The sequence below is a fragment of the Oenanthe melanoleuca genome, chromosome 2, assembly GCF_029582105.1.
Source record: "Oenanthe melanoleuca isolate GR-GAL-2019-014 chromosome 2, OMel1.0, whole genome shotgun sequence".
Classification (NCBI taxonomy): domain Eukaryota; kingdom Metazoa; phylum Chordata; class Aves; order Passeriformes; family Muscicapidae; genus Oenanthe; species Oenanthe melanoleuca.
The window spans coordinates 7,992,625-8,020,386 of record NC_079335.1 but is presented as its reverse complement, the minus strand read 5'-3'; the positions used below and the strand labels follow the sequence as shown (position 1 = coordinate 8,020,386).

The 27,762-nt window shown below is 42.8% G+C and overlaps 1 protein-coding gene across 2 annotated transcripts in view; it reads right to left on the bottom strand.

The window, feature by feature from the left end:
- Positions 1-8,909: 8,909 nt before the first annotated feature.
- NDRG1 (N-myc downstream regulated 1) overlaps positions 8,910-27,762 on the bottom strand; it is a 39,764-nt gene continuing 20,911 nt past the window's right edge. For both annotated transcript variants that reach the window (XM_056484893.1, XM_056484895.1), the window contains exons 4-16: positions 25,454-25,559; positions 23,594-23,714; positions 21,339-21,401; positions 19,798-19,858; positions 19,251-19,337; positions 18,037-18,093; positions 16,971-17,074; positions 16,553-16,609; positions 15,729-15,780; positions 14,924-14,971; positions 13,372-13,407; positions 12,006-12,057; positions 8,910-10,743 (exon numbers count right to left, since the gene is read on the bottom strand). In XM_056484893.1, the coding sequence (XP_056340868.1) occupies positions 10,478-10,743; positions 12,006-12,057; positions 13,372-13,407; positions 14,924-14,971; positions 15,729-15,780; positions 16,553-16,609; positions 16,971-17,074; positions 18,037-18,093; positions 19,251-19,337; positions 19,798-19,858; positions 21,339-21,401; positions 23,594-23,714; positions 25,454-25,559 (1,110 nt within the window). In that variant the 3' untranslated portion in view covers positions 8,910-10,477. The remainder of the gene's footprint in view (positions 10,744-12,005; positions 12,058-13,371; positions 13,408-14,923; positions 14,972-15,728; positions 15,781-16,552; positions 16,610-16,970; positions 17,075-18,036; positions 18,094-19,250; positions 19,338-19,797; positions 19,859-21,338; positions 21,402-23,593; positions 23,715-25,453; positions 25,560-27,762) is intronic.

Genomic DNA, 27,762 nt, shown 5'->3' with positions numbered 1-27,762 from the left:
TTATTTCACTGTTGTTTACACTTTTTGGGCCTGAAGCTGCAACAGTGTCCTTGGTTCTCAGGCTGGAAAAGGATTGTTTTGTTTAACTAAACTGTGAAGAGAACTTGCTAACACTTTATATGAAGTTCAGAGTTATATACTAATACAGTAAAGAATCTTGAAAGTATGAAAACTAAAACTTAAGGCATCAATGTTTAATCTCTTTGTTTTGCCACACTGTTTTCAAAGAGGCCTTGAACAAACCAGATTTTTAACTCTAATAGATCTTCATCCATTAATAGTAGCCAGAAATTCCTTTGTGCACTGACTCTGGGACTTAAATGGCAGTTCTGTTGGCACTGTCATTTACTAGGCCAGCAGTTTAATTGCCCATAGGAAAGAACAGCACACTAGTATGACAGCAAAAGTGTGGCTGTCACTAGCTTAGACATGAGATTCAGACATCCTTATTGTAATTTCTTGAATGTTATTGTCTAAGTTGGAAAACTGACATCTATGTTTTATGTTCAACATTAGATACCAGGATTTGATGGTCTGGCCCTTGAAGCTAAAGTCTAGCATTTGTCACACTGAGATCAGTCCTAGAATCACACTCTGTTATTCTCAGTCAGATTCTACTCCATAGTGAATTTCATGGGAAAAGCCTTGGGAGAAGGATGTTTCTCCTGAAATCTCTGTGATGTTTCTCTCTCACTGCAATAGGCTGGGTCCAAGAACTCCTGTGTCCTGCTCACCTTGGACTCATCTAAGTCTCTTGAAGTATCTTGGGCCAGGAACATTTTTGTAGTTCTTTACTTTCTCTGTTCCTGAATAGCCTGACTGAATCCAAAACAGCCACCCCAGAGCTCGTGTTTTCAGGACAGGTCATCTAATCCACAGCTGATGTATTCCTCCTAGGCTATCTCTGCAGATGAAATGTAGAGAGCCAGATAAGAGCTGAAGGACAAGACCTCATGAATCCATTTATTATTATTATTATTATTATTATTATTATTATTATTATTATTATTATTATTAATAATAATAATAATAATAATAATAATAATAATAATAATAATAATAATAATAATAATAATAATAATAGAAATTGTGTGGCCTGTGCATGGGGACCACCACCACCTCCTGCTCCCCACGGTATTAGCAGCATCCATGTGCCTCTTCCCACTGCCACCTTGCCAGTAATACAAATCATTGTTTTACATGACTGGGATAGAGGAAAGATGTATTAAATGAGAAAACAGGTGTTGGGCTTCACATCAGCTCTGAGAATGTGTGGATGTTAAGGAGAGGCAATCCTTGGCACAGTTTCTGATGCATTAATTCCAGCTAGGCTGATGCTTAGAGTAAACATCAATGTAAACATTTTCTACAGAAGTGGTTTCACATGCAAATGTCAGCTAAGAGAAGAGAAAAACCCCTGTCATTACCTTTCCAGGTAAAAAATTTATCATCACTGAAGGATGTTGGAGCCAGTTTTTTCTCCAATAAATTGTTATTACAGCAGCCATGCCCCATGGCATGTTTGTTGTTGCTTCACTTGGGAGAGCAGAATTGTGTTTCTGCATGAACAAGAGAACTGTAGTATCTACTTCAAAAATCGCTGGTGGCACAGTAGAACTGCTGAGTGACACATGATCTGGAGATCTGACCAGTACAGGGCTGAACTTGGGATGATGCAGCTGTTTATCTTGCTTTACTTTCAGCTGGCAAATTGTCTGTCTTCATCTCGATAGCCCAGCAGAAGCTTGATTCGTTTCTGGGAGACAAAGTTTTCTGGCTATGATGAATAAAAAGTTCTTGTGAGTGGGCTGAAAATAATGCCATGTCTATGTAAAAACAATTAGGAAAAAATACTGTATATCTTCAAATGCTGTTAACACCAATAGCATTTTAATTTCTATAGAAGGATTTGGCCCATATGTTTTTTATAGACCTAGGTCATTCCTGAATTTAAAGCTTTATTTATTTTTTGAAATTTCCATGAAATCTCTAGTGACAGAAAGGAAGGGTGATCCCTACCCACATGTTCCAATGCAGATGCAAAGCCCCTCTTCTTTTTTTCTCTGGTGATAAGGAACCTGAGGCCACCAGCATTTTGAAGATTCAGCCCCATGACTGCCATGGCCTGGATGATGTGACAGCAGAGGTCATACCTGACCTATTTGCCTCCAGTCAAACCAGACCTCAGCATCTGCAAGGCTGAGACTGTTACATTTCAAACTCCACCCCTTGGTGAAAAAGTTCCGTGTAAACATACCAAAAAGAAGCTGTGGCCAAGAATCTGACAATGCCTTCCAAAAGGGAAAATGGTTTGTATTAAGAAGTTTTAGGGAAAACATACTAGGACCTCTTTCTCAATCAGATCCCCTAACTATGACTTGGAACCCTGTGTCTAATTCTTGCCCATCTTAGAATGCCATATGTGTTGCATGTATGCCAATGTATGTGTGTATATACATGCATGTATGTGCACATATAAAAATAAATACATATATACACATTTATATGTGGATGCATACACATCTATAAAATATTATGTGCAGGCACCTATATAATGTTGTATATATGGAAATATGCCCATGAATATATATATATGTGTATAGTTACATATATATGTTCCTATGGTGCATAAAAAGCAGTATAATGTGTGTTATAAGTACAGTCAGTTTGTCTTACATGTACAGATAAGGAAGCAAGAAAACAGAACCAGATCATGTATTTAAAACTGTGTCCCTTAACTGGCTTGCTCTGCTTTGCAATTAGTTAATGCTGTAACCACAGCAATCAAATGCTGCAGTGGCTGTATCACAAGGCTTTCAGTGAGAGATAAAAGAAGTTATTGAGAGCTAATGCATGACCAGCAGCTCCAGTGCGTGTCAGTTTGTAGTCAAGTGAATGCCTGGAAACCACAGATCTTGCCCAACATGCCCAAGATGTTTCTGTCTCTAGCCTGGTTTCCTAAGGAAACCGGGTGTGTGCAGCCACACTGTTCATTTGTGTGTCTGTCAGGCAGCCCCTTTGTGGGAAATGTCAAACAAAGCAGGCAGAAGGGTAAAAGATCTCAGAAGCATTGCCATTCCTGCAATAAAACGTGAAATCAAAGAGCAGGGCAGGGAAGAGCCCGACCACATTGTCCCTGCCAAGCCCGAGCTCATCTGGCAGGCAGTCACTGCTCCCAGCACACCTGCAGGGTGACCCAGCCACCCTCAGCATAAAGGGGCTCTGAACACATCTGCCAGCTGGAAATGAGCAGCCATGGAGGAGCAGAGCTGCAGGAATCACAGATGGGGAACAGTGGCTATTACACTGCTGTAAAGGAGTTTTGTGGGGACACTGGGCACAAATCTGTAGGAAACCAAGCACTGTTAGCTCTGCTACTCTGCTTGTGCCACTGGCTGGTTGTCCTGAATGGGGAAGAGCATCACTTGTTGCCAATTAATTTGATCTGCAGTCTGTGGTGCACTCAAGATCCTTTGTTTTAATGGGTGCTTACAAGCAGATTAGCCCTAGCACTAAGGCAACAGTCCAACTTTAGAGTCAGTTCCTGGCTCCCTGTGTCTGGGCAAATCATGTATCTTTTACAAAAGTGCTTTTGTGGTTGCTGTTTTAATTCATTGAAGATCTAGATTCCCCCAAGGCTTTCATGGATCCAGCCCTTTGCTTCACTTTTCCTCACGATTTCAGAGCCACAACAACAAGGCCCTACTGTTCATTGCCTCTGCTGAGAGTGAAAATTCCTCCAGCAGGAACTGATGCTCATTGTTCATTTGTGCAGTGGGCCCAGGTCTCTGCTGGGACCTGAAAGTGATGACACCATCCAAGAGAAAACAATTATAGCATTGAGGAGGTACCAGAATCAGACTCCTGCTGCAATGGGCAAGTGAAAGGCTAAAGAAAGGATGAGAGTGACAATTTTGCAGTCCACCTAAGCCAAGACAGTTTGATACACATTCAGCTCATGGCAATCATCCTGTTGGTCCTGCAGGCTGGGTCAAGGATGAAGGGTGTGGTCTTGAGGGTTTGATCATGCTGGCATGAAGCTTATTAAAATGCTTTTCCATGTAGTGTTGGCTGGAATTTAAAACTCCATTTTGGTGTGCATGCAACTGGAAACAAGGTGTAGTGCAGTTTTTGATGTGCTCCCTAGGGTTGTGCTGTGTATTTGTAATATTCCAGGAAAACCACAATGTTTAGAAAGACTTTGTCATCTTGTAAATTAAACCCTGGGAATTTTTTTTTGTCCCAGCTTTCTTGAAGGAAATTTGAAATAAACAGTTTATTAAAGTGATAGAGACAATCTAGAGGCACAATCTAGAATTTCTAGAGGCCACATCTCAAATTGTGACTTTTCAGTTTTAACATTTCCATAGAGTTATTTCTGTAAGCTTCACACACTGAAATATATGAAAAAATAAAAGGAAAACCAGATTGGTTTGGCAGTCTGAGTTACTCCAGCTACAAAACACATTACTTGTTTGTAATGCATCATGATGAGGTTTTTTAAGATAGGACATTGCTTCTGTGGTTCAAAGATATTAAATAAGTGGCAAATGGTTAATGAATCTGTGACTGACACCTCGTTTAGAAAGTTAGGCAAGCAAATGAAGGTGAAATATAACTGTGACTGACATTTCTGTTCCTTTTCCCATCCTCTTGCCTGGCCAATGTCCAAGTGGGCATTTGAAATTTGTGACAAAGCCATGAACTGGAGGATACATAAAAGTAAAGAACCTGTACTGTAATGTGGTAGAAAGGATGGTCTGAGAGCATTTCCTTAATTTTGAATATTCTGGCAGGTTGGAAAAGCCAGTTGTTTCCCAACTTGCATTTCTTTGCTGGTCTGTTTCTGGCTCAACATTTTGAGGGTTTTTTTTCTGCAAGACTCTTATTTGGCTTGGGACAGAGGTCTAGAGTCTTTTAGCAAAGTAGAGTGTATTACTCAACCTGCCTAAGAATGTCTTCATAATCGGTTCTCTTGAGGAGTTGGAGTAACCTGTTTGCAATAGCCATGCATGCTGAAATTGTTCAAACAAGGTTATAAAAGACATGGGGAAAAGCATTTAAATTAAAGAATTGCTGGGTTTTATCCATTATACCCCCAGAGCTAACTCCAGTAAGGATTCTTCCTTTTAATTCTAGAAAAAAATACCTGTAGTGTTTTGCAGTAAATTGAGCTTGCCTTCCAGCCTGAAGTATGCTACTTGCCTTGATAGGAACTTAAACACTGTGAGTGGCCTCCTCTCCTGGACTGAGATGGGCTCAGTTGGGCTTGCTTATGGTGAGAAAGCACCTTCTCATTCTCCCAAGCCCTCTCCTTCAGGGTGCTTTATTTTTTTTCCCCCAGGAAGGGCAGTCCTCTACATTTTTAAGCATTTTCCAACCAACTGTGCCACTGGCAACAGCTTTCATCAAAGGTACCACTTTTCCCTGAAGTCCCATCCGGCCTCTGCAACCTCTGCTCACCCACGAGCAGCTGTCCAGCACACACTCTTGCATGAAGGCTTCCTGGCTGCTTTCACTAGTCTGGGAATACCATCATCTCCTCAGTACTTTGCACTTTCCAAATGAAGTGCTGACCCTTTGAAGGCTCTGCTGTAGGATCTCCTCTGCTCCAAACACACATGAGCAGCAGAGAGGGAGTCACTGCAGGATCAGATCAATGTTTAGCATTGGCAGATGGTGATAAAGAACTACGATTTTTTTAATTTGGTCAGATTATCATTAAAAATAAATGAAAGCATATTGCAGTCATTCAGTAAATGGCAATTTCCTAGCTGGAGAGATCTGTGTGGGTCTGGGGTGCAGCAGGTTGCTTGGACAGTGTGCATCTCACCACTGTGTGCAGGGATGGTGGCACCTTTGCACAGGGCAGGCTTGCCAAACCTCCAAGCAGATTGGCCATTCCCTGTGCCAATGGCAGGTCCAGTGGTGGTGCAGACCCTCAGCTCAGCCCCATCTTCCCTGCCCATCGTGGTGCACGTGGGGTGCTGAGCCTCGTGGGGGCTTGTGCACACACACAGGTACACACACACAGAGCCAGGGGGTGAAAAGCCCAGGCTGGTGGCATGTCCCTGTCCTGCTCTTTCCTGAGTGCCCTGGCTGGTGTAGGCTTTGCCTGCAGCTGCCCCAGCCCATGGCCAGCACTGCAGCCCAGCAAACAGCCCTGCCCTCCCCCAACCCTCTCCACGCACTGACCTTGACCTCAATACCATAATCCACTCCAGCCAAAAGCAATTGCAGAGAGTGGCAGGTCACCCAGGGATACTTTTTGCAGCTCTACTGCAGGACACAGCTCACTATGGTGCAGCTGCTTGTGAAGGAAAACTACCTGCTATCCCTTTTCCCCACCCTTGGGCTCTTCTGGACATGCCCAGTGATGGGCACCCAGTGTTTGATGCACATCCCACCAGTGCCAGGACATGTAAGGGTGTATGGGACGTGGGGCTGCCTCCTTAATGCCATCAAAACAATAACTCTCCTCAGCCTGTAGGAGTGCTGGGTAAGCAAATGATCCCCACGCTGGGATCAGAGAACAGACATTGAACTGTCTGGCAGTTGCAATCAGAAGCCTTTTTTTTTCCTTTTTCTTCCCCCCTAACACTGGTCAGCAGCTGTGTTGTTTATAAAATGAATGGAGCCCTTAATGAAGCAATAGATAGAAACAGAGAGAGGCTGTGTCTGTCTGTTACAAAAGGCTGAGGGGGAAGGGTTGAGCTCTTAAAATACCCTGACATCCTTTCTGTCAGTTATTTAAACATTAGGCATGGCAGTGATCAGCTACCAACATAAAGTCTATATTTGGCTCAGTGGAAATGCTAAATCCACACACATCAAAACAGCTGCTCATATAGAAAGGGAGAGGCTCCCTGTGCCTGTGAGTGTGAAATAGTGCAAAATAGTGCAAAGGAAAAAAACAAGCAGACAGCATGTGGGAAGGGGAGGGCCAAGCTGCAAGCAGCACTGCTCACTGTGTTGTACTGGTGGATGCAACAGACCCCATTACAGGCACAGTGAGGATTGCAGCAGATACTCTGCCCAAGATGCAAAAGCAGGAGAGGATTCCAGCACTGGAGAGAAAAAATAAGCAGCTTTACTATAAACAGTTTTCACTCCAGCTCAGTCCATCACTCACAACACATGACATTAATCATAAACCTCAAAAACACATCTAGGTTAAAGTTTCCAGCTGTTCATTCAAGAGAGACTTTTAAAGAACAGCAGCATCCTTCAGCACAAAAGTCCTGCTGCCACGACATGGTATTGGCACATCCTCTCCCACTCCCCCTCTGCAAGGACAGGGAAGGGGAGAGATAACATGAAGTTTAGCCAGATTTTTATACAGTAGAGATCAAGGCCCAGGCAGAGGTGGAAATAAGTTGGACTTCAGCAATGATATCCTTTCTATTAGTGGTTTGAAGAGTACCAGTGCAGCAAAGATTTGGCATTGAGATACACTACTGCAATCAGGAAGCCTCATGGTCCCTGGGAGCCCATCCTGTTTTCTTTCTTTATAGCCCCAAAAGCACTGTCAGGGGCAAACTGGTTATTTTCTGGAAACCTCCTGTTACCCAATCTGAATTTTCTCTATGCCACAGAGGCTTCTTGCTCCCTGGTGGCCATTCACACTTAGAAAAAAGTGAAACCCCAGCTCCTGTTTTCCAGGACTACACTATTCAGGCTAATTTTATCTCCAACAATAAAGCAGAAGTCAGTTTTTGCAAGTCTGGGAAGGGTTTTTATAAAAATTTCTAATAAATCTGCAAGCCACTTGCATCTCTTCAGTTACAACACAAGCTAAAGATGCCAGGAGACCAGTACTGCAGGGAAAGAGGAGCCATAACTCCTTGTAAAAGGTAAGACACCACTCCTCTGTGCTGCCCTCCAGCTTTTATGCACAGGAACACAACGTTCTTTGCCAAATGAACACTTCTGATTGCAAAGCTGACATTTACAGTGATCCCAGCAACTCCTTGCAGCTCAGCAGTGCTCACAGCTCCTTTTGTGCTGCAGTAAGGCTTGGATGCATTCCTCCCCTTTAAACCAAAATAAACTGCCTAGGCTTGGCAGGCACACCATGGTGTCCTGCTGGAAGGAATGATTAGCCATTCCCAGAAAAGCTCAGCAAAGAACATAACTTTGCCCTTCTTTTGTAAGATGAGCTGGCACAGGTTGCTCCTGTTTTCACTGGCACTGGGTGTCAAACCCTTTGCTGGGATCAGTCCAGTCCTGACTGCTGAATCATCACATCTAGTAGAGCCTTGGCTCAGACATGACAAATATTTGCTTTTGCATCTTCCTGACACAGGAGTTTTTGAGATACAGGAGGAATGAGCAGCCCAAAATAGTCCCAGCAAAATCATCAAAGCACCTGTCCCTGAAAACTCCAGTATGTTAAGTAAGTCACTAGGTTAATCTTTACTTCCTGAAGTTACATTCTTGCAAGAGCTTCAGAAAGAGCACCATTAGAAAATCCAAGTGGCATCTGCAAGTGCAGTCCAGGGGCCTGATTAACTCCAGATATTGGTGGGGGACTCATCACATGAATGGATTTAAAGATCAGAAAGGATGCAATGAGTGTGGCACCAACGCCAGTGAGGAAGTCAGACCCCAGACCTGTGCACTATACAGTATTTTATCCAGGGAGACAAAAGTTCAAACAGCAAATAGTACTCTGTATCATGGCTCAGTATTTTTCTATATTTCTATGTCCTTTAGCACTGAAATAGTCAGCAACTATGCTCAAGTGTGTGGTGTTTTCTTAGAATATTAGGCTGGAGGAAGAAAAGCTCTGAGCACAAAAGTAGGGGATGACAGATCTGAGCAAAATCAACACTTCAAAGGGATGACAAGAATATATTTTGACTGAAAAGGAGTATTGTACTCCTGGTAAAATATGAAGACACCAGACATTGCAAAGTTACAAATTTATTTGTTTTGAAATAAATACAAATACTTCATTAAGAAACTTTTCTTGATAGACTTTACACAATAGCTTTTTTCTTTCTGGAAATTGTCTGTTCTTCCCACAAAATGTTATGGATATTCTACACAAGAGCTGAAGTTAGTCAATATAAAGTAACCTAGATGGTGTTCTCTTGAACAAGCAATCCCAAAGTATTAACATTTGCTATTTAACCACTCGCCCTTTGAGCTTTTTGTCTGTGTGAGGACTGCAATTCAGCAGGTATGCACTGGAGCTCTGGAAATCCTGTTCCACTAGCTATGGAAGGACAAACTTTGACATTCTGAGTGGCAGAAAGGTATCAAGCCACTAGGTTCAAAGAAAGCAACCCAAGGCTATGTAAAAGACGCAGAACCAGCAGATCGTGACATTTACAAAGTCATTAGACACTGTATTCCAGAGATACAGTGTTGCTGCTCCACCACTTCGTGGAATACACTTTTCAGCACCAGGGAGATCTCATCAGTTTCAAATCTAGTAATTAGTGGCAGTTGAATATACAGTATCTAATTACATGCCCATCCCACAGTTATTCATCTCTCCTGACAGAGAACAGCTGGATCTGCTTTGCTTACAGAATTCCAAATTTATCACAATTGTGCTGGACACAAAACCCCAAAAACTTGAGCTGCAAAGAAAAGTTTTCTGAAGGAAATATCAAGCTGTTTCTGCTTAGCTGGCATGTACAGCTACCCTACATGTTACAACTACACCAACTTCTGCAGTTTGGTAAACCCTTTGGCCCAAGTTCCCAAAGAGGAAATTCTACCTTGCTTACCAAATTTAAATCCTGCCCTCATTTGGCTAAGCAGGTTTTAGGGTCTAGGAGGGGGGAAGGAAAGGAAGACTGGAACTAAATCCCAAAAAAGTGAAATGAAAAACCTTAAAGATTTAGTTCATCTCAAAGTCACATTAAAATTGCCTATTTTAGTAGTATATTATTGTACATAGGAAAACAGGCTTGCATACTAATGAATTAGAAGGCCTATAAATGCACGATACGTTAACTTTTCTATCATTTGAAGTCAAGCTATATACAATGAATTCAACTCCAGCTTCAACATGAGGCCATAGCACATTTGTTTCATTTCCTTTTCTTAAAGTCATCCTTAAAAGTTTTTTTATTTCTCCCCCACTTTGAAACTCGTCTCAAATTGTGCCAGTTTACTTCAAGAGAATGAGAGATAAAGGGGCCTGTAACAGCTTTGATTTTAAAGGAGGGTATGAGCAATTCTGGTTTGACTCTGAAGTGTTTACAACCACATCAGCTTTTGGCAAGTATCCTTTAGAATTTGGCATCCACTGAAGGAGGGCACAATAGCAGCAGCTGTCTGAGATACAAGAATGATGATAGAGCAAATGAGATGCTTCTTTTCTTTGGTCCCTCTCAGACCCTGTGAACAGAGTTCATCCTACAGAATAGCTAGAGATTAATACCAGTTACGGTTTTGTGACACACAGGGGGCATCCATTACTTTTCCGCACTGTGCCCGGCTGAAAGCCTCCCCGAGCCATCTAACAGGACACTTCCATGGACTTGGGGCTGGATTGTTCAGCGCTGCTGGCCGAGTTGGGCGTCAGCTCGATCCGCGTGTCGGTGTGGGAGCGGTTCCTGGCGCCGTCCCCGGTGTGGGAGCGGCTCCTCGTCCCCTCCCCGGTGTGGGAGCGGCTCCTGGTGCCTTCCCCGGTGTGGGAGCGGCTCCTCTGTCCTTCCAGGGAGGCGACGCTGGAGCCGGAGGCGGTGCGGGAGCGCATCAGCCGGGTCATGCTGGCGGAGGGCACTGCGGGGAGAGCCTGGCTTAGCGGGGCGGGGAGAGCCTGGCTTAGCGGGGCTCCGCGGGGAGAGCCGGGCTTAGCGGGGCTCCGCGGGGAGAGCCGGGCTTAGCGGGGCTCCGCGGGGAGAGCCGGGCTTAGCGGGGCTCCGCGGGGAGAGCCGGGCTTAGCGGGGCTCCGCGGGGAGAGCCGGGCTTAGCGGGGCTCCGCGGGGAGAGCCGGGCTTAGCGGGGCACTGCTCCCCTGGAGGGAGCCCTGCCTTCCCCTTGCCATGAGGAGCCTGGCTTAGCACGGCTCCGCGGGGAGAGCCCGGCTCAGCGGGGCTCCGCGGGGAGAGCCCGGCTCAGCGGGGCTCCGCGGGGAGAGCCCGGCTCAGCGGGGAGAGCCCGGCTCAGCACGGCTCTGCTCCCCTGGGGAGGAGCCCTGCCTTCCCCTAGCCTGGAGGAGCCTGGCTTAGCACGGCATTGCTCTCCTGGAGGGAGCCCTGCCTTCCCCTTGCCATGAGGAGCCCGGCTCAGCACGGCTCCGCGGGGAGAGCCCGGCTCAGCACGGCTCTGCTCCCCTGGAGGGAGCCCTGCCTTCCCCTAGCCTGGAGGAGCCTGGGTTAGAATGGCTCTGCTTCCCTGGAGGGAGCCCTGCCTTCCCCTTGCCATGAGGAGCCTTCGTGCTTGAACAGACAACATCCACATGCAGAACTACCTCCCCTGCTCCAGGCATGTAATTAAGAACAAATTACTACAGTGGAATTAGTGGCCAGGGCTCAGGGTTCTGAGAAACTTTAGGGCACGCTGCTGTGGCTGCAAGAATCCAGAGGGAAACTGCAAACACTCATCAGCTCTCCCATTACTTTTCACTATTCAACCTTTGCTGGCAGCCCAGGCTCATAGTGCAGCCTCACAGCAGCTGGCAGAAGCAAATTTGTGAAAAACAGCTACAGCTCAAAGAACTCTGAGCCAATGAGGTTCTAAATGTTGAGTGCAGAAGATGAACCCTATCCTTTGATGCCACAAGGGGACACTATGACAAATAACCACCTTAAAAACACTGAGATAAAGTAAAAGAGCTATTTGTGGGTATAAGCTCTCTACTATTTAATAACATCACCTAGTTTGAAAACCCTTTGCCCAGATATAGCTTATGTTTTTTTCCCCCTTGCAAATGCATATCCAAAAGGGAAAAGTTGACACATCTGGGACCAGTCTTTCTAGGTGCTTAGATGCCCAATTAACTTCAGTAACAAGATCAGCCATTTAATAAAACAAATACTTACTGTATCCCATTCCCTGAACAAAGTATTTGAAAGCTTCAGCAAGCTTGGCAGGCTGCAAAGGAGAGATAGAGTTATTGTAGGAAGTGCTCAGTAGGTTATATTATAATGTTACAGATTCCATAGATGCCCTGTCTTAACAGGGACATATTAAATATTCTGTGGGTTCTACTGACAGTAAGAGAAGTTCATTTATAAGAAAATCCCACCATTCCCCTTCCTAGTCATCTCCTCATTATTTTACAAAATGGATGCATGCATTTGAGGTCCAGGGAACACAAGTGGTCTAAATCTGGCTCAAAACTTGACTTGTGCAGTTACTGAGGCAGGTGAGCCAAAGTAAAACAACTGGCTTCACAAAATATACAAGGCAGTTCATACAAGACTGGTAATGGAATAATTCCTAATCAGCAGAGAACAAATTCAGCTATTCAGAGCTATTCAATGTTTATAGGGCAAGAAAGCTCACCAGGAATACACAAGCACAACTGCCTACAACCAACATTCTTGCAATGAGGCACCCCCTGTTTTCCTCCTCTGCTAACAGTGGCCACAAGCTTCACAGTCTCAATTATTTCACATGAAAATATGTTTTGGGTAATTCTCTGAACCACTGCAAAGAACAGACTCTCTATAACAGAAGCAATGCCCATACTACCGTGTGGCTTTAAAAAAAGCCTTTTCCCAACTCCCACTGTTGAAGCATACACTGCCTGCATAGGAGCTTCAGCTGCAGGCAACTACAAATTTAGCTTTCCCTGAAGTTCACAAACACCACTTTATATTGCTTAGAAATCTGTTTAAATGTTAGATCACATTCCAAAGCTGATTTACAAATCAGCTCTTTTAATGAGGCAACACAAGAGCATAGGTAAATTTTAACTTTGCCAGCCTGGCTTTGTCAGCAGCTTGGAACTTATGCCTAAATGTGTTTTAAAGTCCAGTTCATCAGTCAAGCTGAGCCAGTGTATGCAAAACCTAGCATTGTTACTTCCTGTCTCCCACTTTCCTGATGTGTACTATAAATAGTCCAAGTAAAAATGTTGTTAAAATGCCAGTGGCTCAAGCCTTAATCCACATTATCTTAGTAAATAATAAAAATAATAACTCTGCATTCCCATCTCAGTTCTTCACTTGGTTAGGATTTTATTAGTAAAAATAATATTCCCTCTCAATCTTAATTTTGCACTTCATTGCTCTTTAAAGAGGAAAGCTCAGATGACCCACTGACATCATTATTCATGAAATCATAAGCATCGTTTTGGCTGCCATTTGGGAACAGCCAGTACCCTACAGGAAAACACTCGTTTGTTGCAGCCTGACACGCTGCAGAACATGATTAGCAGGATTTCCGCCAGCCAAATCCTACCTGGGAAACTTGGGGGAGCCCACCACAGTCAGCCATCTGAAATGGAATGGGAACAGCCAGTTAGCATAATGCCAGAGGAATTCACTTATGCTCAGATATATTGAGATGACCTTTTCAGCTATCTGGCAGAAAAACCACTTCCTTTTGCTGTGTGAGTAACACACGTGGATGAACGTAGGAAAGCAAGCTGTTAAATGTTTAGAAAAGCTATGACTGCACCCCAGAAAACCACAAAAGTGTCCTGGTGCTCAGGGAAAGCATCAGCTGGAGCTACAAATGCTTTTTGCTGGGCAGCAATTACCAGTTTCTTAGAAACCAGCCTGTTAGTGCTGCTTGCAAGTTCAGCTCTGAATTACAATAACATGACTCTGTATTGACATGGATGACAAACAGGGTAGAGAAAACAAACACCTAAAAGCTCAGAGGTGAGAGGGAAAAATGATTTGCTTAGATTGCTGATGGCAAGCATCAGCCTGACTTGCCAAGGGAAGCAGGGAAAGCCAAATGAGAAAAGCTGTCTTGAGTGCATGAAATATTTTTGGAGCATTTCATTTTTCCTGCCACTCCACCCCTCAAAGTCAACCCAACAAAAACAGTCCTGTTCCAAGGAACACTACAACCTGAAAACAGTAGAGTTGTAAATTACAGGAAACCCCAAATCCTATCTAGGATTAGTTAGCAGCAAAACAGACCTGCAGCAGGATCTGGCATCAGCCATATCCCTGGACTGAGCAAAGGCTGGCCACTGAAACAGGGTCTGGAGTGTCAGAAACTGTCTCAGCCTGTCTGCCATACCCACATTATAGGGCAGCAGTGTAACCCTTCAATGTTAGGAGGAAAAAAATTAAATATATTTATTGTAATTTTCACTGACTACTTCACTAAAGAGAGATGCAGTAGAAGCTCTTGGCAAGGCATGATCAAACTTGTCTCACTGTTTGCATGCTATTACTTCATCAGTAGCAAGCTGAAGATTGCACTCATACTCTGAATGCCAAATATCAGCCAAAGCCTTTGCAAGATGTTCTGCTGCTTGTAAGAGCATTTTGCAATTTTTTTTTCTGGAAAATAGCATTAAAATGTCTTGAACTGTACCCTCATAAAAGGCAGGTTGACCAAACTGTGGCTGAGAGATTAGCTGTTGATTCACCTGACACTGCTGCTGAGAGGCAAGCACAGGAACAGAATGAACTGGTTCACACTCCTACTTTGCTCACAGCTTTTCAAACCTTTCAAAATACCTCAAGATCAGCTTTGCCAGCTCTAGTCAAATTCATTATGGGTATGTGAAATACTGAACATTTCAACTTTCATCCCTACTATTCTAAAATGGAGGAGCTGAGAAATTCCCTGCTCTGACAAGAAGCTCCTAGTCTTGTTTATCCCAATAAAATACTCTCACCCTGAAGGAACTGTCTTTTTAACTCAGAACTGGATTCTCACTGTATTATCAGTATTGCAACACATCACTCTAGCTCTGCTTTTTTAGCTAATCCAGCTGGTTTTATATGACAGGAATGTTTATTTTAAAAAGCACAGTTTTTGTTATTACCTTCAGAAGTGTGGTCCTTGTTGGGTCCAGCTTTGAGTTGCATTCAACCTATAGAAAAGAATAGCAGCATAAGGCATTGCACACAAGATTTTAAGCATGAACTCTTGTACAAGAACAGATCCAACACCTTGATTTCTGGCTTAGTACAGACTAAACTGAGTGTCTTATGTGTGAAGATTCTATGTATACATATTCACATCATTAAACCCAAGTAAGTCAGCTCACATTTTTAACTGCGTTTTTTCCATGTACAAACCCATAGTTGGGAACTGGAGACTTTTTTTCATCTGTTTCTGGGATTTCAGTGGCAACAAGTGTTGTTTATCTTGTGATTTGGGGTCATCTGGTAGCATCCCAAGTGGTGAGCAGCCATGTGGCCATGGGCCAGCAGGCTGGGCATGCCCATTACGGCACAACATTTGAAGTCATCCAGTCATCTGGGGAGAGTTATAATGGTCAGAAAGCAGCTCTTCACTTCCAGAGTGACCCAGGGCACAGCTCCAGCACCACACAGCAAGTTAAAATACCAGCAGCAGATTCCTCTCTAAAGGAAAATATTTGTGGTTCACTGGAACTGCTGTGGTGATTTTTCCTAACGTGGTAACTATTAAACAATAGTGCACAGGCAGAGGGGACAAACAGCATGGAACTGATGGCAGCTCTCCTGAGGTCTGGAAGAGGAGAGCCCTGGGCTGTGTGCTAGCCAGCGGGGCTGCAGTGTGGCAGGGGCTCTGCTGGCTCCTGCAGCCCCTTGGCTCACCCACCCACCCTCAGCAGGGTGCCAGAGATGGCTCGAGGTACCCACCACAGCATCCACTGCTGGGGAGCTGTCACCAACCACCAGGAGCACAGGACACCTGCAAAGAAGCACATGAGTGGTGTTATCTCTGCCACCCAGCCCTGACCTGCCCTGAGCTGCATTTTGTGTCTCTGGAAGGGTGAAGTGATTTGGTTTGTACTCCAGACACCTTAAAAAGACACATCAAATCCTGCATTAGCTGCAGATCTACTGACATGCTCTGATTCCTTGCCTGTTCTTTTCCCCAGCTGGCAGCAAATCAGCCCTTGCCAGATCTCTTATTCCTTCCTTGCTTCATAAGAAATTGAATGTGGGCATCAGCATCAAAGTCTCACATCTACCACTCCCCAGGCCCCTGAGTTCCAACTCTTGGATCTGTCCACCCAATTCCAAACAGATTGTCAGAGGAACAGAGTCTCCTGTGTATAACCACCAGCAGCTGAGCTAGGAAGGACTTGACAACTCATGTAGCACAAGTTGCAGCATAAGCAAAGGCAGATGATCTGACAGTCAGTCATTCTCAAACCTGCTCTATCTTCCTGAAAGTTTTTGTTGTTTGGTTGGTTTTCTAAACAGTTTTAGGCTGGGGTTTTTGGTTGTATAATCACAGTTCAAGTGCCTTCAGAGCTATAGTTTCCATTAACATATTTCACATTTCATATATAGCATGAATACACTAACTTTTCAAGTACTTTGTAAGCCAAAATTTTCAGATGCATAGTGACAGGAAGTACTTAACTTTAAATTTCAGTATGTTTGCCAGGTCTGAAGAGGGGTTTTTCCTAATGGCAGTCCCTGACTTGCAGTAAGCTCTCAAATAAAATACTCACTGAAGGGTGACAACATTCACTCCAGGAACAGGGCGCTCAATCTCTAGGTCTCGCCGGCTAAAAAAAACGTAGAGAGGACAACAGCTTTTGATAAACTGCAATTTTATAGGTACTTCTAGATTCTTCTAGCTTAGAGACAGCACAGACACATGTTAATTTAATCTGACATATGTTGTGGCCTCCATAACTGACATAGAACCACACTTGGACTGAAGGATCCATGTTCAGTCCCAGTGTACAACCTTTCACCCCACAAATGCACAAGGTCCTTCTCCAGTCAGCAAACCACCTGAGATCCCTAAAGGCAGAACTTCATCCTGGGGGAGCACACGTAATCCCACCACACAAGAAATACTGTCTCTAAAAGCTGGACAGCCTCTTGCAAGTTTCCAGTTAGAAATCAGGTAAATGTATTTACCTGTTGTAAGAGTTGACAAAGAGATGAAGGTTGGTTTGATTCATATCATTAATGATATGCTGACGGTAAGTATGGATCAGGTCATGGTTGCTGTGAATCTCTTCCTAAAGTGGAGACAGAATTGTTCAGAACAGGGGCTATTTTCTGAAAGGATCTGAAGACATAGCACAGTTGTTGTGTATCAGACTCATCTGCACAACAGGAGTGTACCTTGAGGGAAGGGACAGCTTTCAGCACCCAGGGAAGTCCCCCAGAATTAATAATGAGCTTCTGATTGCAGAAACACAATTTTCACTTTAAAACTGAAATATGTTGTAATGTTAAAATCTAATAATTGCAAAACATGTTGTAGTGCAGATGGCTGCAGTCAGACAAGTGTGAGGTTTTAAAACAAACAAAAAAAAGGAAGATCCAGGGTAAGAAGCCTAATAAATGTTTCCAGAGTAAAGCAGATGTTGAAAGCTTACAAACACGCAATGTGGAACTCAATTTCACAATAGTAAATAACTAAGCTTCAAGGACTTCAATCAGTAACATTTTCAAACAGTTGGGTTCTAAAGTCTTATTATCTAAATATTCTAATATAGATTAGTTCCTTGTCCTGCTGGAATAGAGTTTTCCATTGCATTTACTAACAATTTCAAGCACAGCAAAGGAGCCTCAGAAAACAGTCCATCACTTTGCATTAGGCTTGCACTGAAGAGCACCATTAATACTAATGGCCAGCTGTCACAGAGTTACAAGTATGTTATATAAAAAAACCCTGGGGTTTTTCAGCTCAGAACATGAGCATATACAACTCTTATATTTGTGTTTAAGTGTTGGCTGCCTAGACAGGGAGTTGCCCCTATTTGAGTTGTCACAACTGAGATGCACTTGAAGACTCAAGACACACAAAACCCCATGGCAGAATACTGCCCAAAATGCTGGGGACACAAGTATGAATCCTATCTCACAGCTGAACTTCATCTTTTATTGTTTAGCTGAAAGCTTCCACTCCCCCCTCCCAGCCCCAGGAGGCAAATACAGATAACTGAATATATCAGAGGAATCTTTTGAACATTACCTTTCCAAATAGATGTGAAATAACCATGTCTGGCAAAGCATTTGTCCAACCTGAAATCTGAACAGCAAGATTACTTAAGTATCTGCTATTAACACAGCCCCTGAACAAATGACACCTTCCAATTAGTCATAAATAGATCAGTGGGTGTTTTTCTGCTCTTTACATGTACAATATCCTGAACTGATATTTCCCCCCCTCAATCCAACTAGAACACCATTGGGGGTTAATGTTTGAATCATTCTCATCAGGTGTCTTCACTAATGCAGTCATACAGGGAATATACAGGGGCATAGATGTATTGGGAATCATTCCCTGCAGGAACACCAAGCAAAGCAGCCAGGTGGGTGTCATCTAACCCCATGCCCACTCTCCTCCCCAACAACCCACCCTGGCAATGCAATGGAACTGTCCCACAGTAAATGCTCCTGCTTTGGAAGGACACAAGCACATAAGGCACCTGCTGTGCTCTTCAGGTGAGCAGTATTCACCCTGAGAGGTGGAAGGCAGAGGCATAGATATGCAAGAATTTAATGCACTGAGGCATTGGGTGAGAATTGAAATGGGACAGGAGGTTCACTTCAGCATAGAAAAGTTACTACACTTCATTTAAATAAGTTTGTCTGTCAGATTATTTTGATAAATTTGATATAGGAATATATTAAGTAACTAAACCTTTAAAGAAAGTTACATCCTAGCCCTGCAAATTTCTGCTAGGAGTTTGTTTTATATCAACATTTTCTGGTTGTATGAACAATCTGTAACCAATATTCTTTTCTGGTCCTTTTGGCACCTAAGACTCACAGATGATTGAAACACAGAGGATGCTGTTCTGGACATATTTCTGTGCTCTACTTCATATTTGGGACCATGTTGGTAAACAAAGCCATGGAAAAGAAAAGCACTGAATGCTACACTACATTTAAAGTCTTCTTGAAAGACTTCTAAAACTACCATGTCAAGGTAAACTGTTCTCCCCAGCAGTTATGACCTCTTAATAATTGTCCCAGTAGCTCCATTGTGCCACATGTTTTCTCAAAGTACTTATTTTTACCATGAGCCCTGTATGAAGTTTTTTTGCAAATGGAAGAATAAACCCCAAAGGAATTAGCCCAGGGTGTTTAGTATCTACAGCCCTGCCTTGACATACAAGGCTGCCAAGCTCCTCATGTCCCACAGAGCAGTAAGATTTATTTTTCTAACTTAAAGATGTTTACCTTAGTTGCTGCCCAGTCCATCCAACCTTCAGCACAAGGGTTTACATTAATGAGAACTAATCCCTCCACCATCTCTGCATGGTTTAACTGCAAAAGAGAAGACCCAAGATTCATCAGATATCCTTTGCAGCTCGACAGTCAGCAAAAAAATTTAAATTAACAATTTATGTCACAGGGAAGAAAGTGGTAGGTCTAGGTTTATCTTGCAGAAAAGCATATGTATGGAAAAAAAATCATTGGAGTAATTCAACTGAGCAGCTGGAGAACATTAGGATTTAACTTTAACTTTTTCTCCACCCTCAGTTTAAATAGAGAACTCCCATTATAAAAACCTTCTGCAAATTAACTGGGTAGAGCCCAGGCCTTAAAATGGAAAATCTAGGTCTTCTGGATTAGCTATCCTGCAGATTGTGGTATTTCACTTAAAAGCCTGGCTTGCATACTTAACTGGGCACAGCAGCACAGGAATTCTTCATGCACACTGTGGGGACAAGAACACGTAAGGGAAATCAGGTTTGAGGCTTTGGGGAATCTCCACAGAACTTACAGCAAATCTGGTTAAAATGTAAGCACCAGCTCCAGTTCCCATTCCTATGATGGTCTTCAGCCTGCACAGCAATAAAACAGAAGAGACAAATGAGGAAGGGTGCTGAAAATAAATTACACCAGAAGCCTTCCTCTTTCACATGCCAGTGTGTATCTGCAGAAGGGTGGCTCAGCCTGGGCAAGCTGAGGACCCTCAGCAATGTCAGTGGCCCCAGTAATATTTGCAGGACCCTGGTCCTCATGCACTGCAGGGCAGCAGCTATCCTTTATCTTTAAGTAAATATACTGAGCAACCACAGCATTATTCTGATCCTGGGAGGAAATGATTAGTGTCTGCCAGAAAAACTTGCAAGATACAGACCTGAAATCTGCAGCCTAAATACAGAGTTTCCCCCTCCTCATCACAGCTATCCTACTGGGGCACTGGTTCCTCTCTAACAGGAGGCTGGCAGGGAAACTTCTCCTGCTCTCTAGTCACTGGGGTGATGAAGTTTAAACTTCATAACCAAACAGGGCAGAGACAAACCAAATATTTGCATTAACTGAAATCAAGTTTAAAGCATCACCTTCAAAGTTGTAGAAAATACATGGAAGGGAAGGCTAGACAAAACCACTGAGAAAAACATAATATTCAATGCTTTTAGGATAATACCTGAGGATAGTTTTGATTCCCATTAGCAATATTAAATCAAGACTCTGTAAATGCACTCCAGTTTGATTTTCAAGGTACTATGTTATTTGTCACTTTTTTGTGCAGAGCAACAGAACTGTACCTACATTAGACAGTTCAAAAAATACACATCCCCCAAGGAGGTAGTGAGGTAAACTGTTCCACAGTACTGTAAGAGCTGGTTATAACTGTGCAATGCCTAAACTGGGGAGATGGTCCAGCCTGGGCTTTTCAAAGCTGCTTAACCCTGAATGCCAAGTTCTCTGCTTGCTCTAAAACCCCCTTGGAAGTGTCTAACTGCCCTCTCCACTTGGAGCTTTAAGGCAGAACAAATCCCCAAATGTGGTGCAGGTGGACAGCCCAGGAGCACTGCCACCAGGTATTTCAACACTGGAACCTGCCATCTGCACTTGGTAGTAAAAGAGGCTCAGGGAGGTCAGACTGACCCCCCAGAACACTCAAGCCACAGAAGCAAAGCAGTAAATGTCTTCAGATGGGACTGTGCTATTTTTTTTCCTGCTTAACCACACAGGAAAACGTGGGCTGCTGCAGTGGGAAGAACAGATTGTCTGTGCCCTGCCCCTGCGAGGGCGATGCAGAGAATGCTGGAGGAAGCCCCTAAATCAGGCACATGGGATTTCTCCTAAGTTGCTTCCTGTTTAAAAATAAACAGACATTTCAAAAAGGGCCAAAATATAAGCTCATTCAGAAACCAGGGCAAAAGCAATCCATCTACAGCAGATGAATCCAAAAAAACCTCAAGTGTAGTTCTAGCAAACAAAATGCCAGACAGCCAAGCCAAAGCCAATGCCAGCTCTTTCAATGGGCCACATAGAGAGATGAGAAATATAAGTAAACAATTCTGCACTCACCCAAACTGTTTGAGGATTCCAGGGATCATTTCAGCCAGCTGATCCATGGAGGGATACACATACCTAAAAACAAACATGTTTTTGAGGAGTTACTACACCACATCCAGCAGTAAATACTATTTAGAGACAGATCACTGTCTACCAAATGTGGTCATCATGAGATCATGGAGTGCATGAGCTGAATTTAAATTAGGAGCAAGCACAAGTAATTTTGCAAAAATATGAGCATAATCTATATATATTCTATATGTTACAGAACAATAGATGTCTAAGAACAAAACAAACCACAATGAATCTTTCCCAAGGAAAGTTAACATTCAGAACTTACGAAAAAATTTGAACAAGAGAGATGAGTCTCCAGCCACATTCACTATGTTTGCATTTCTAGTCCACCAGAAAAAAGTTTCCTAGTATTGCATAATAAGAGACTACAGAAATGAGTTCTAGATATTTGCAAGAAACTTAAATGTGTATTTTAGGGACACAAACATTACTTTAGGATAAATGAGAACAGCTTTCCATTAATATTGATGGGGAAAATGAAGGCATAAGAAAGGCTACAAAGCTGATGAAGGCTCAAAAATAGCTGTTTGTTAATGCTCCTGGTCTTCTTAAAAGCAGGAATAGAACTTTGAGAGAAGGAGATTCTGAGCAAAATCTCAACTACATAGCATGTGGGAAAAAAAAAATCTATCCAGAGTAGAGCTGGAAAACATCTGCCTAGGATGTATTTAAACCTCTGTTTTCCATCAGAATTACACCTAATTATTCTCTAGTCTAGCCTCCAAAATATAACCAAACAAAAAACACCAAGGACCACAAAACATTTTTCTTATTTTTTCTTGTTGGGAAATAGAACCTTAACATGACAAAAGTTGATATCACCACAACAGCTTTGGTGTGGGAGACTTTATTGCAGCGTTTCAGCACTTAAAAGAGACCTATAAGAAAGAGGAGGACAAACTTTTCAGCAGGGCCAGTAGTGATAGGAAAAGGGGCAATGATTTTAAACTAAAAGAGGGTAGATTTAAATTAGATCTAATGAAGTTTTTTTTACAATGAAGGTGGTAAGCCCTGGCACAGGTTGCCCAGAGAGGTGGTAAATGCCCCATCCCTGCAAACATTCAAGATCAGGCTGGACAGGGCTCTGATCAAGTTGTCCCTGCTCATTGCAGAGGGGTTGGAATAGGTAACCTGCAAATTTCCCTTCTAAACCAAAATATGATTCTATGACTTAATTTGGGCGTGCTGGTCTCCAGCTGAAGGGCAGGCAGAGATAGCACAGCCTCTTACATGGCCATCACAATTTCATCAAGCTACAGGTTGTGATGGTTGCCCTCTGCAGCTGACAACTCAGAAGCATTAACACTTGTTCAGGACATGAGGGCTAAGGCACTTAAAAGCTCATGATTTAAACAAATGCAAAGACAGGGGGACTGAAATAGCTTTGTAGGCTGCTCTGAAAGACAACTGGGCCATTGCAGATAACAACAGCATCAGACCAGCTTAAAAATTAAGCAGGGAAATAGACTGGCTCATGCAGTAAGGGTACTTGTAAGCTCCTTAATAGGCAGTTCTTACAGAACAACTGGTCCTTGCCTTGTATCCTCCCCTTGGCATGTTGGCTGCTCCCTTCCTCAGCCAAGCTGATTCTTGTCCAAGGGGCATCTCAAGGTAAACCTGTCTCACTTGACCTAAACAGGCAAAGCATTTTGGCAGTGACAGTGCTCATGGCACACAAGGTTTGCAAGAGTTTCAGCATGGTACACACAGCACAGTCAGGAGCACACAGCCACCCACACCCTTCTGTGGGGCTTCACCACCTTGTTACTGCCCAAAAACCTGGATTTTCCAGGCAGGTTATCAACTTAACCTCTACCATGCTGCCATTGCCTGCCTTTATTATAAAAAACATCTAGTTCTCATTTAGTATTTATATTCAGGATGCTATTAAAAAACAAGCTAACTCAATATTTAAATTTACAAGATGTAGATATCTGTCAAGGAACTGCTTTACAAGCAATCTAGTTATCAGAGCTAAAACACAAAATTGCAGCCCCAAAGTCTGCTGTGAACTGGCACAACAAAACAGAGCTCCCAAAACTCCAGTACATCAGAAAGAATGTCAGTATTTAAGTTCAAAAGCCAACTACTGTGCTTGGTACAAGTACTTTTTAATGAAATTGCAGATCAAGACTCTTTTTCCAAAGAGAGGGCAACGATGAGAGCATGAGCTGGATTCCTTGGAAACTCACCCAGCCTGGAAAGATGGTGCTCCATCCTGCTGACCAGGGGCATCCACGTGGCAGACTGCAAAGTGCTGGGTGATTTCCTGCATGTCCTCAAAGTTGAAGAGAGGATTGAAGCAAGTTTTATCTTGGGAAGGAAAAAAAAAAATTAAATAATTATGCTGAAGGAAATATGTAAATTTGTAGCTACAAAAATAATTAACCTGATTTATTCAACTTTTCATTAACCTGCAGGATAGGTTATCTAAGTCTTTCCATCTTATTTTTGTACTTACTAGAAGTATTTGCTTGGTATACCTCGTTCCTCAAAAAATTCTTTATGTAAAATTAAAATACTAATGAAATTTTGCCAAGAGTATTAATCCCAGGTTTTATCTTTGATTAAATTTTCTATTTCCCTGTTTGTTTTCTTTTTTTCTTTAACTGAGTCAAGACAGATGGAGGAAAAAAATAGTCAAGGCTCAGATTGTGACTTGTGCTTTTGCCCAAATATTAAACATTATTTGCCCAAATATTAAACAAGTTAAACATTGTGTGATCCACTGCTGCAGACAGCTCAAGACAAAAGCATCTCTTTGGGATACTCAGTGCTCCAAGACTTGAGGTGATTTGATTTCTGATTTTTAAGCAATAGTAATACAGGGAGAGGATTAGCATATTTTCCTTCTGGCATGGAAAACATCTTTGAGAGGCCTAGAAAATGGTTCAATAATCTGTGTATTTCTGAATGTCCTCACACAACACACATGCAAAGTCTTGGCAGAATATAAAATACTTTTAGCTCAAATCAACTTTAGAAGAAGATGCAAGTCCAGAACAACTTTGTCACTCTGGAAAGAAAAAGGTTTAATTTAGAGATAAGTTCCAGATTTTTCTCTGCCCTTATTCACTAAAAATCAAAATTAAAGACACTTCCATGAAACATAGGCAAGAAAGCTTTTTTTTGTCTTAATAGTAATATTAACCCCATTGCAATAGCCAGCCTGTAAAGATCAGGAGATGTTTTTAAATATCAATAACTGATTAAGAAACCATGAACTGTATGCAACAAGTAGGACTGAAAAAAGAAAAACTAGAGCAGGTCTGGATATTAACACATTATATGACAGATAAAAGGCACTTAAAATCTTTTTTCCTAATGCTGGCTAAGGACACAAAGCCAGCACCCATTTCATCCTGACTTGACATGCAGTTCATAGAAACCCCAGCAGCACAAGGCTGCTTCTCAGGCAGGACCCAAAGCAGAGTTCTGTTTCCAGTTCTGTTGGCAATACAGCTTCAGCCTCCCCTTAAGGCTTTTTACAGCATTCATACACAGTCACTGAAGAGAGGAGGCTTAGAGGTGACCTTATAGCTCTCTACAGCTTCCTGAAGGGAGGCTGTGGACAGGTGGGGCTCAGTCTCTTCCAACTGACAGAACCAGAGGACACAGGCTCAAGCTATGTCAGGGAAGGTATGGGTTGGATGTTAGGAAAAATTTTCACCGAAAGAATAATAAAGTACTGAAAAGCTCTTCCCAGAGAGGTGGTGGAATCATCATCTCTGGAAATGTTCAAGAAAAGGCTGGACATGGCACTTGGTGCTATAGTCTATACTCTGAGTCAAGATGTTAGGACATAGGTTGGACTCGATGATCTTGGAGGTCTCTTCCAACCTCATTATTCTGTGATTCTGTATTCCAATTATTTACTGAGCAAGGATAAAAGACCTGAGAATGCCGCTTGCTGTAAGAGTTAGGCGGCACCTGACAGCCTGCAATGCACACACACAAGGAAGGGCAGGTTGCCAAGGCTGTGCTGTCCCCCTGAGCCGGTGGCAGGCTGTCCCAGGGCTGTCCCAGGGCTGTCCCTGTCCCAGGGCACTCACGGTTCAGGCCGATGTCGTGGTAGGTGAGGATGGCCGGGCGGTTCCCCCGGGGCGTGCCGCACATGGTGACTCGCACCGAGCCGTGCACGGTCTCCACGTCCTGCTCCTGCAGAGAGCACAGCGGCCCGTCAGCCTTGTCCAGCGCCCCTGCAGACCCTGCAGACCACGGGCACAGACCTGCCAGCCCAGGGTCTGCCCTGCCACCCCTGCTCCCCGCAGGTGTGACATTTTACATTTGACTGTCACCTCCTCCAGTCCACAGACAGGCACTCAAACTGCTAGCTTAACCAGATACTGAGGGAATAGTTAAACAGCTTTTAACCACATTAAAAGGCAGGATAAGGAAAAAAAAAAAAAAAAACAGTTTTGTTGTAATCACACCTAGAATAATAGGAGCTTACAACTATGCCTCTCAATATTTGCAAAAGTATAAGTAACTATGATAAAATATTTCTGATTTCTAGGATAAGAACTCTGAGAAAATAACCACTCTTCTCCAAAGAAAGCAGCATTATGTAGGTTGTATATGCTTATTTGCCATAAGGCTTTTTTACACTGTGAAGCCTTGTGATTGCAGTAGTCCTCTCCAACAAAATCAGCAGCCACATGTGTTTGTTCTATGGCTTGTGATGTACAGACCTGAACAGACACTCAACTGTCTGAAGCTTGCTAATAGAACCAAATAACCACAACGTTATTCTGGTGGTTATCAAAGACAGCATTAAGAAGTAATCTGCTATAATTTGGCATAACAGGAGTTTATACTGCTTACTTTAAAGCCAAGGACACCTTCATTAACAAACCAAAGTCCTCCTGAGAACCATCTTTTGGATCTCTAAGTTAAATGTGACTTAAGATGGAACAAAAGATGGAACAGTTTTTTGTTTCTTTTCCACTTGAACTTCAGATGGATATAATCAATTTGGTATTTTGCCAACATGTACAATGGGAATCACAAACCAACAGTTATTTCTGACACTTATTTACAGTATGATTACACTCATGTAACAATCAAAGAATTACATAGGCAGTAGCCAGTCTTTGCATCTCACCAGAATCCTTTATTTACTGCACAGGACACAGATCTGATCCATGTCATTCAGTGCAGTGCACTGCCTGCTGCTGCAGGGCTTGCTCAACTTGTTCCAACACTCAGAGGCAAAGTCCATGTTAAATTTAAATCTATCAAAAACTATGCTGTAGAACTCAGGTGTACAGCCTCTGCAAAAACCTTTTAAAAAGCTTTTTATTACCTTCCAATATCCGAGGTAATAATTCAATCTAAATCTCAGCTCCTTCATTTTACACAAGAAATGCACTGCACATTTAGTACACACTGCACAAATAAGGATTCTAGGCAATACCACTTTACATTCCATCTATTTTCCTTTTGATTACACAGTTACATCAGTTTTAAGTTACAGCTGAGGCAGTGAATCAAGATCTACCCCCCCTCCTTGTACACAGGGCAAGTTAAGCTCTCCAAACTATACTCCATCAAAACTCTAATTTTCAGCTTCTCTGTCTCCTTGGAGACTCACTCCTCTGCATACTCACTGCATTACTTATCAGGTAAGCTGTATCTTCCACATCTAGGACCATCCTTAGGCAAAACAGGGTGACAAATCCAGCGAGCCAAGCCGAGGAGGGGTTGCAGCTCTTTCCTTTGTCCCAGCAGGGAACTGGGTTATATAGACAAGCTGCTCTCCTACAGAGGCTTATGACTCCCACAATGCCCAGCTGGGGAAACCAAAACAGACTAATTCACGAGGATGTCACTCTTAAATAGGATTTGAGCCAGGTTTGACCAGGGGAAGAACGTACTCAGCAGAGGTCAGATATCAAAGATGAGCTAAGTCCTTGCCACACAATGTACAAAGTGGCAAATTCCAAACCTGGGATTTTAGCACAGCCTTTCACGTTGCTGTTTCCACCAGATTTTGAGAACTTGAGGTTAATTTTCATGTTTTGTTATCTGAAATGCTGAAACACCCCAAACTTATGCTAAATTAAATCAGATTTGAGTTCTTTCCTAAAAGCCAGGATTAAAGTTTCCAGTAAATGCAAAAGACTGAAAAAATAGTGTAAGTCAAAATGTTTCTGAAAGAAAACACCAAGAAGGCCTTTTATATATTTGATATCCAGTATTTCCAAAGTAGGTAAGCAACACTTACTTTAAAGGATTCCTATATCACCTTATTAATGTCACTAAGTTCAGCTTTTTTTTTGGTGGAAAACATAGTATTTTACATCATACATTAGGTATGTCAATAACATATACTATTAAAACATAATTATAGAAAGACTTG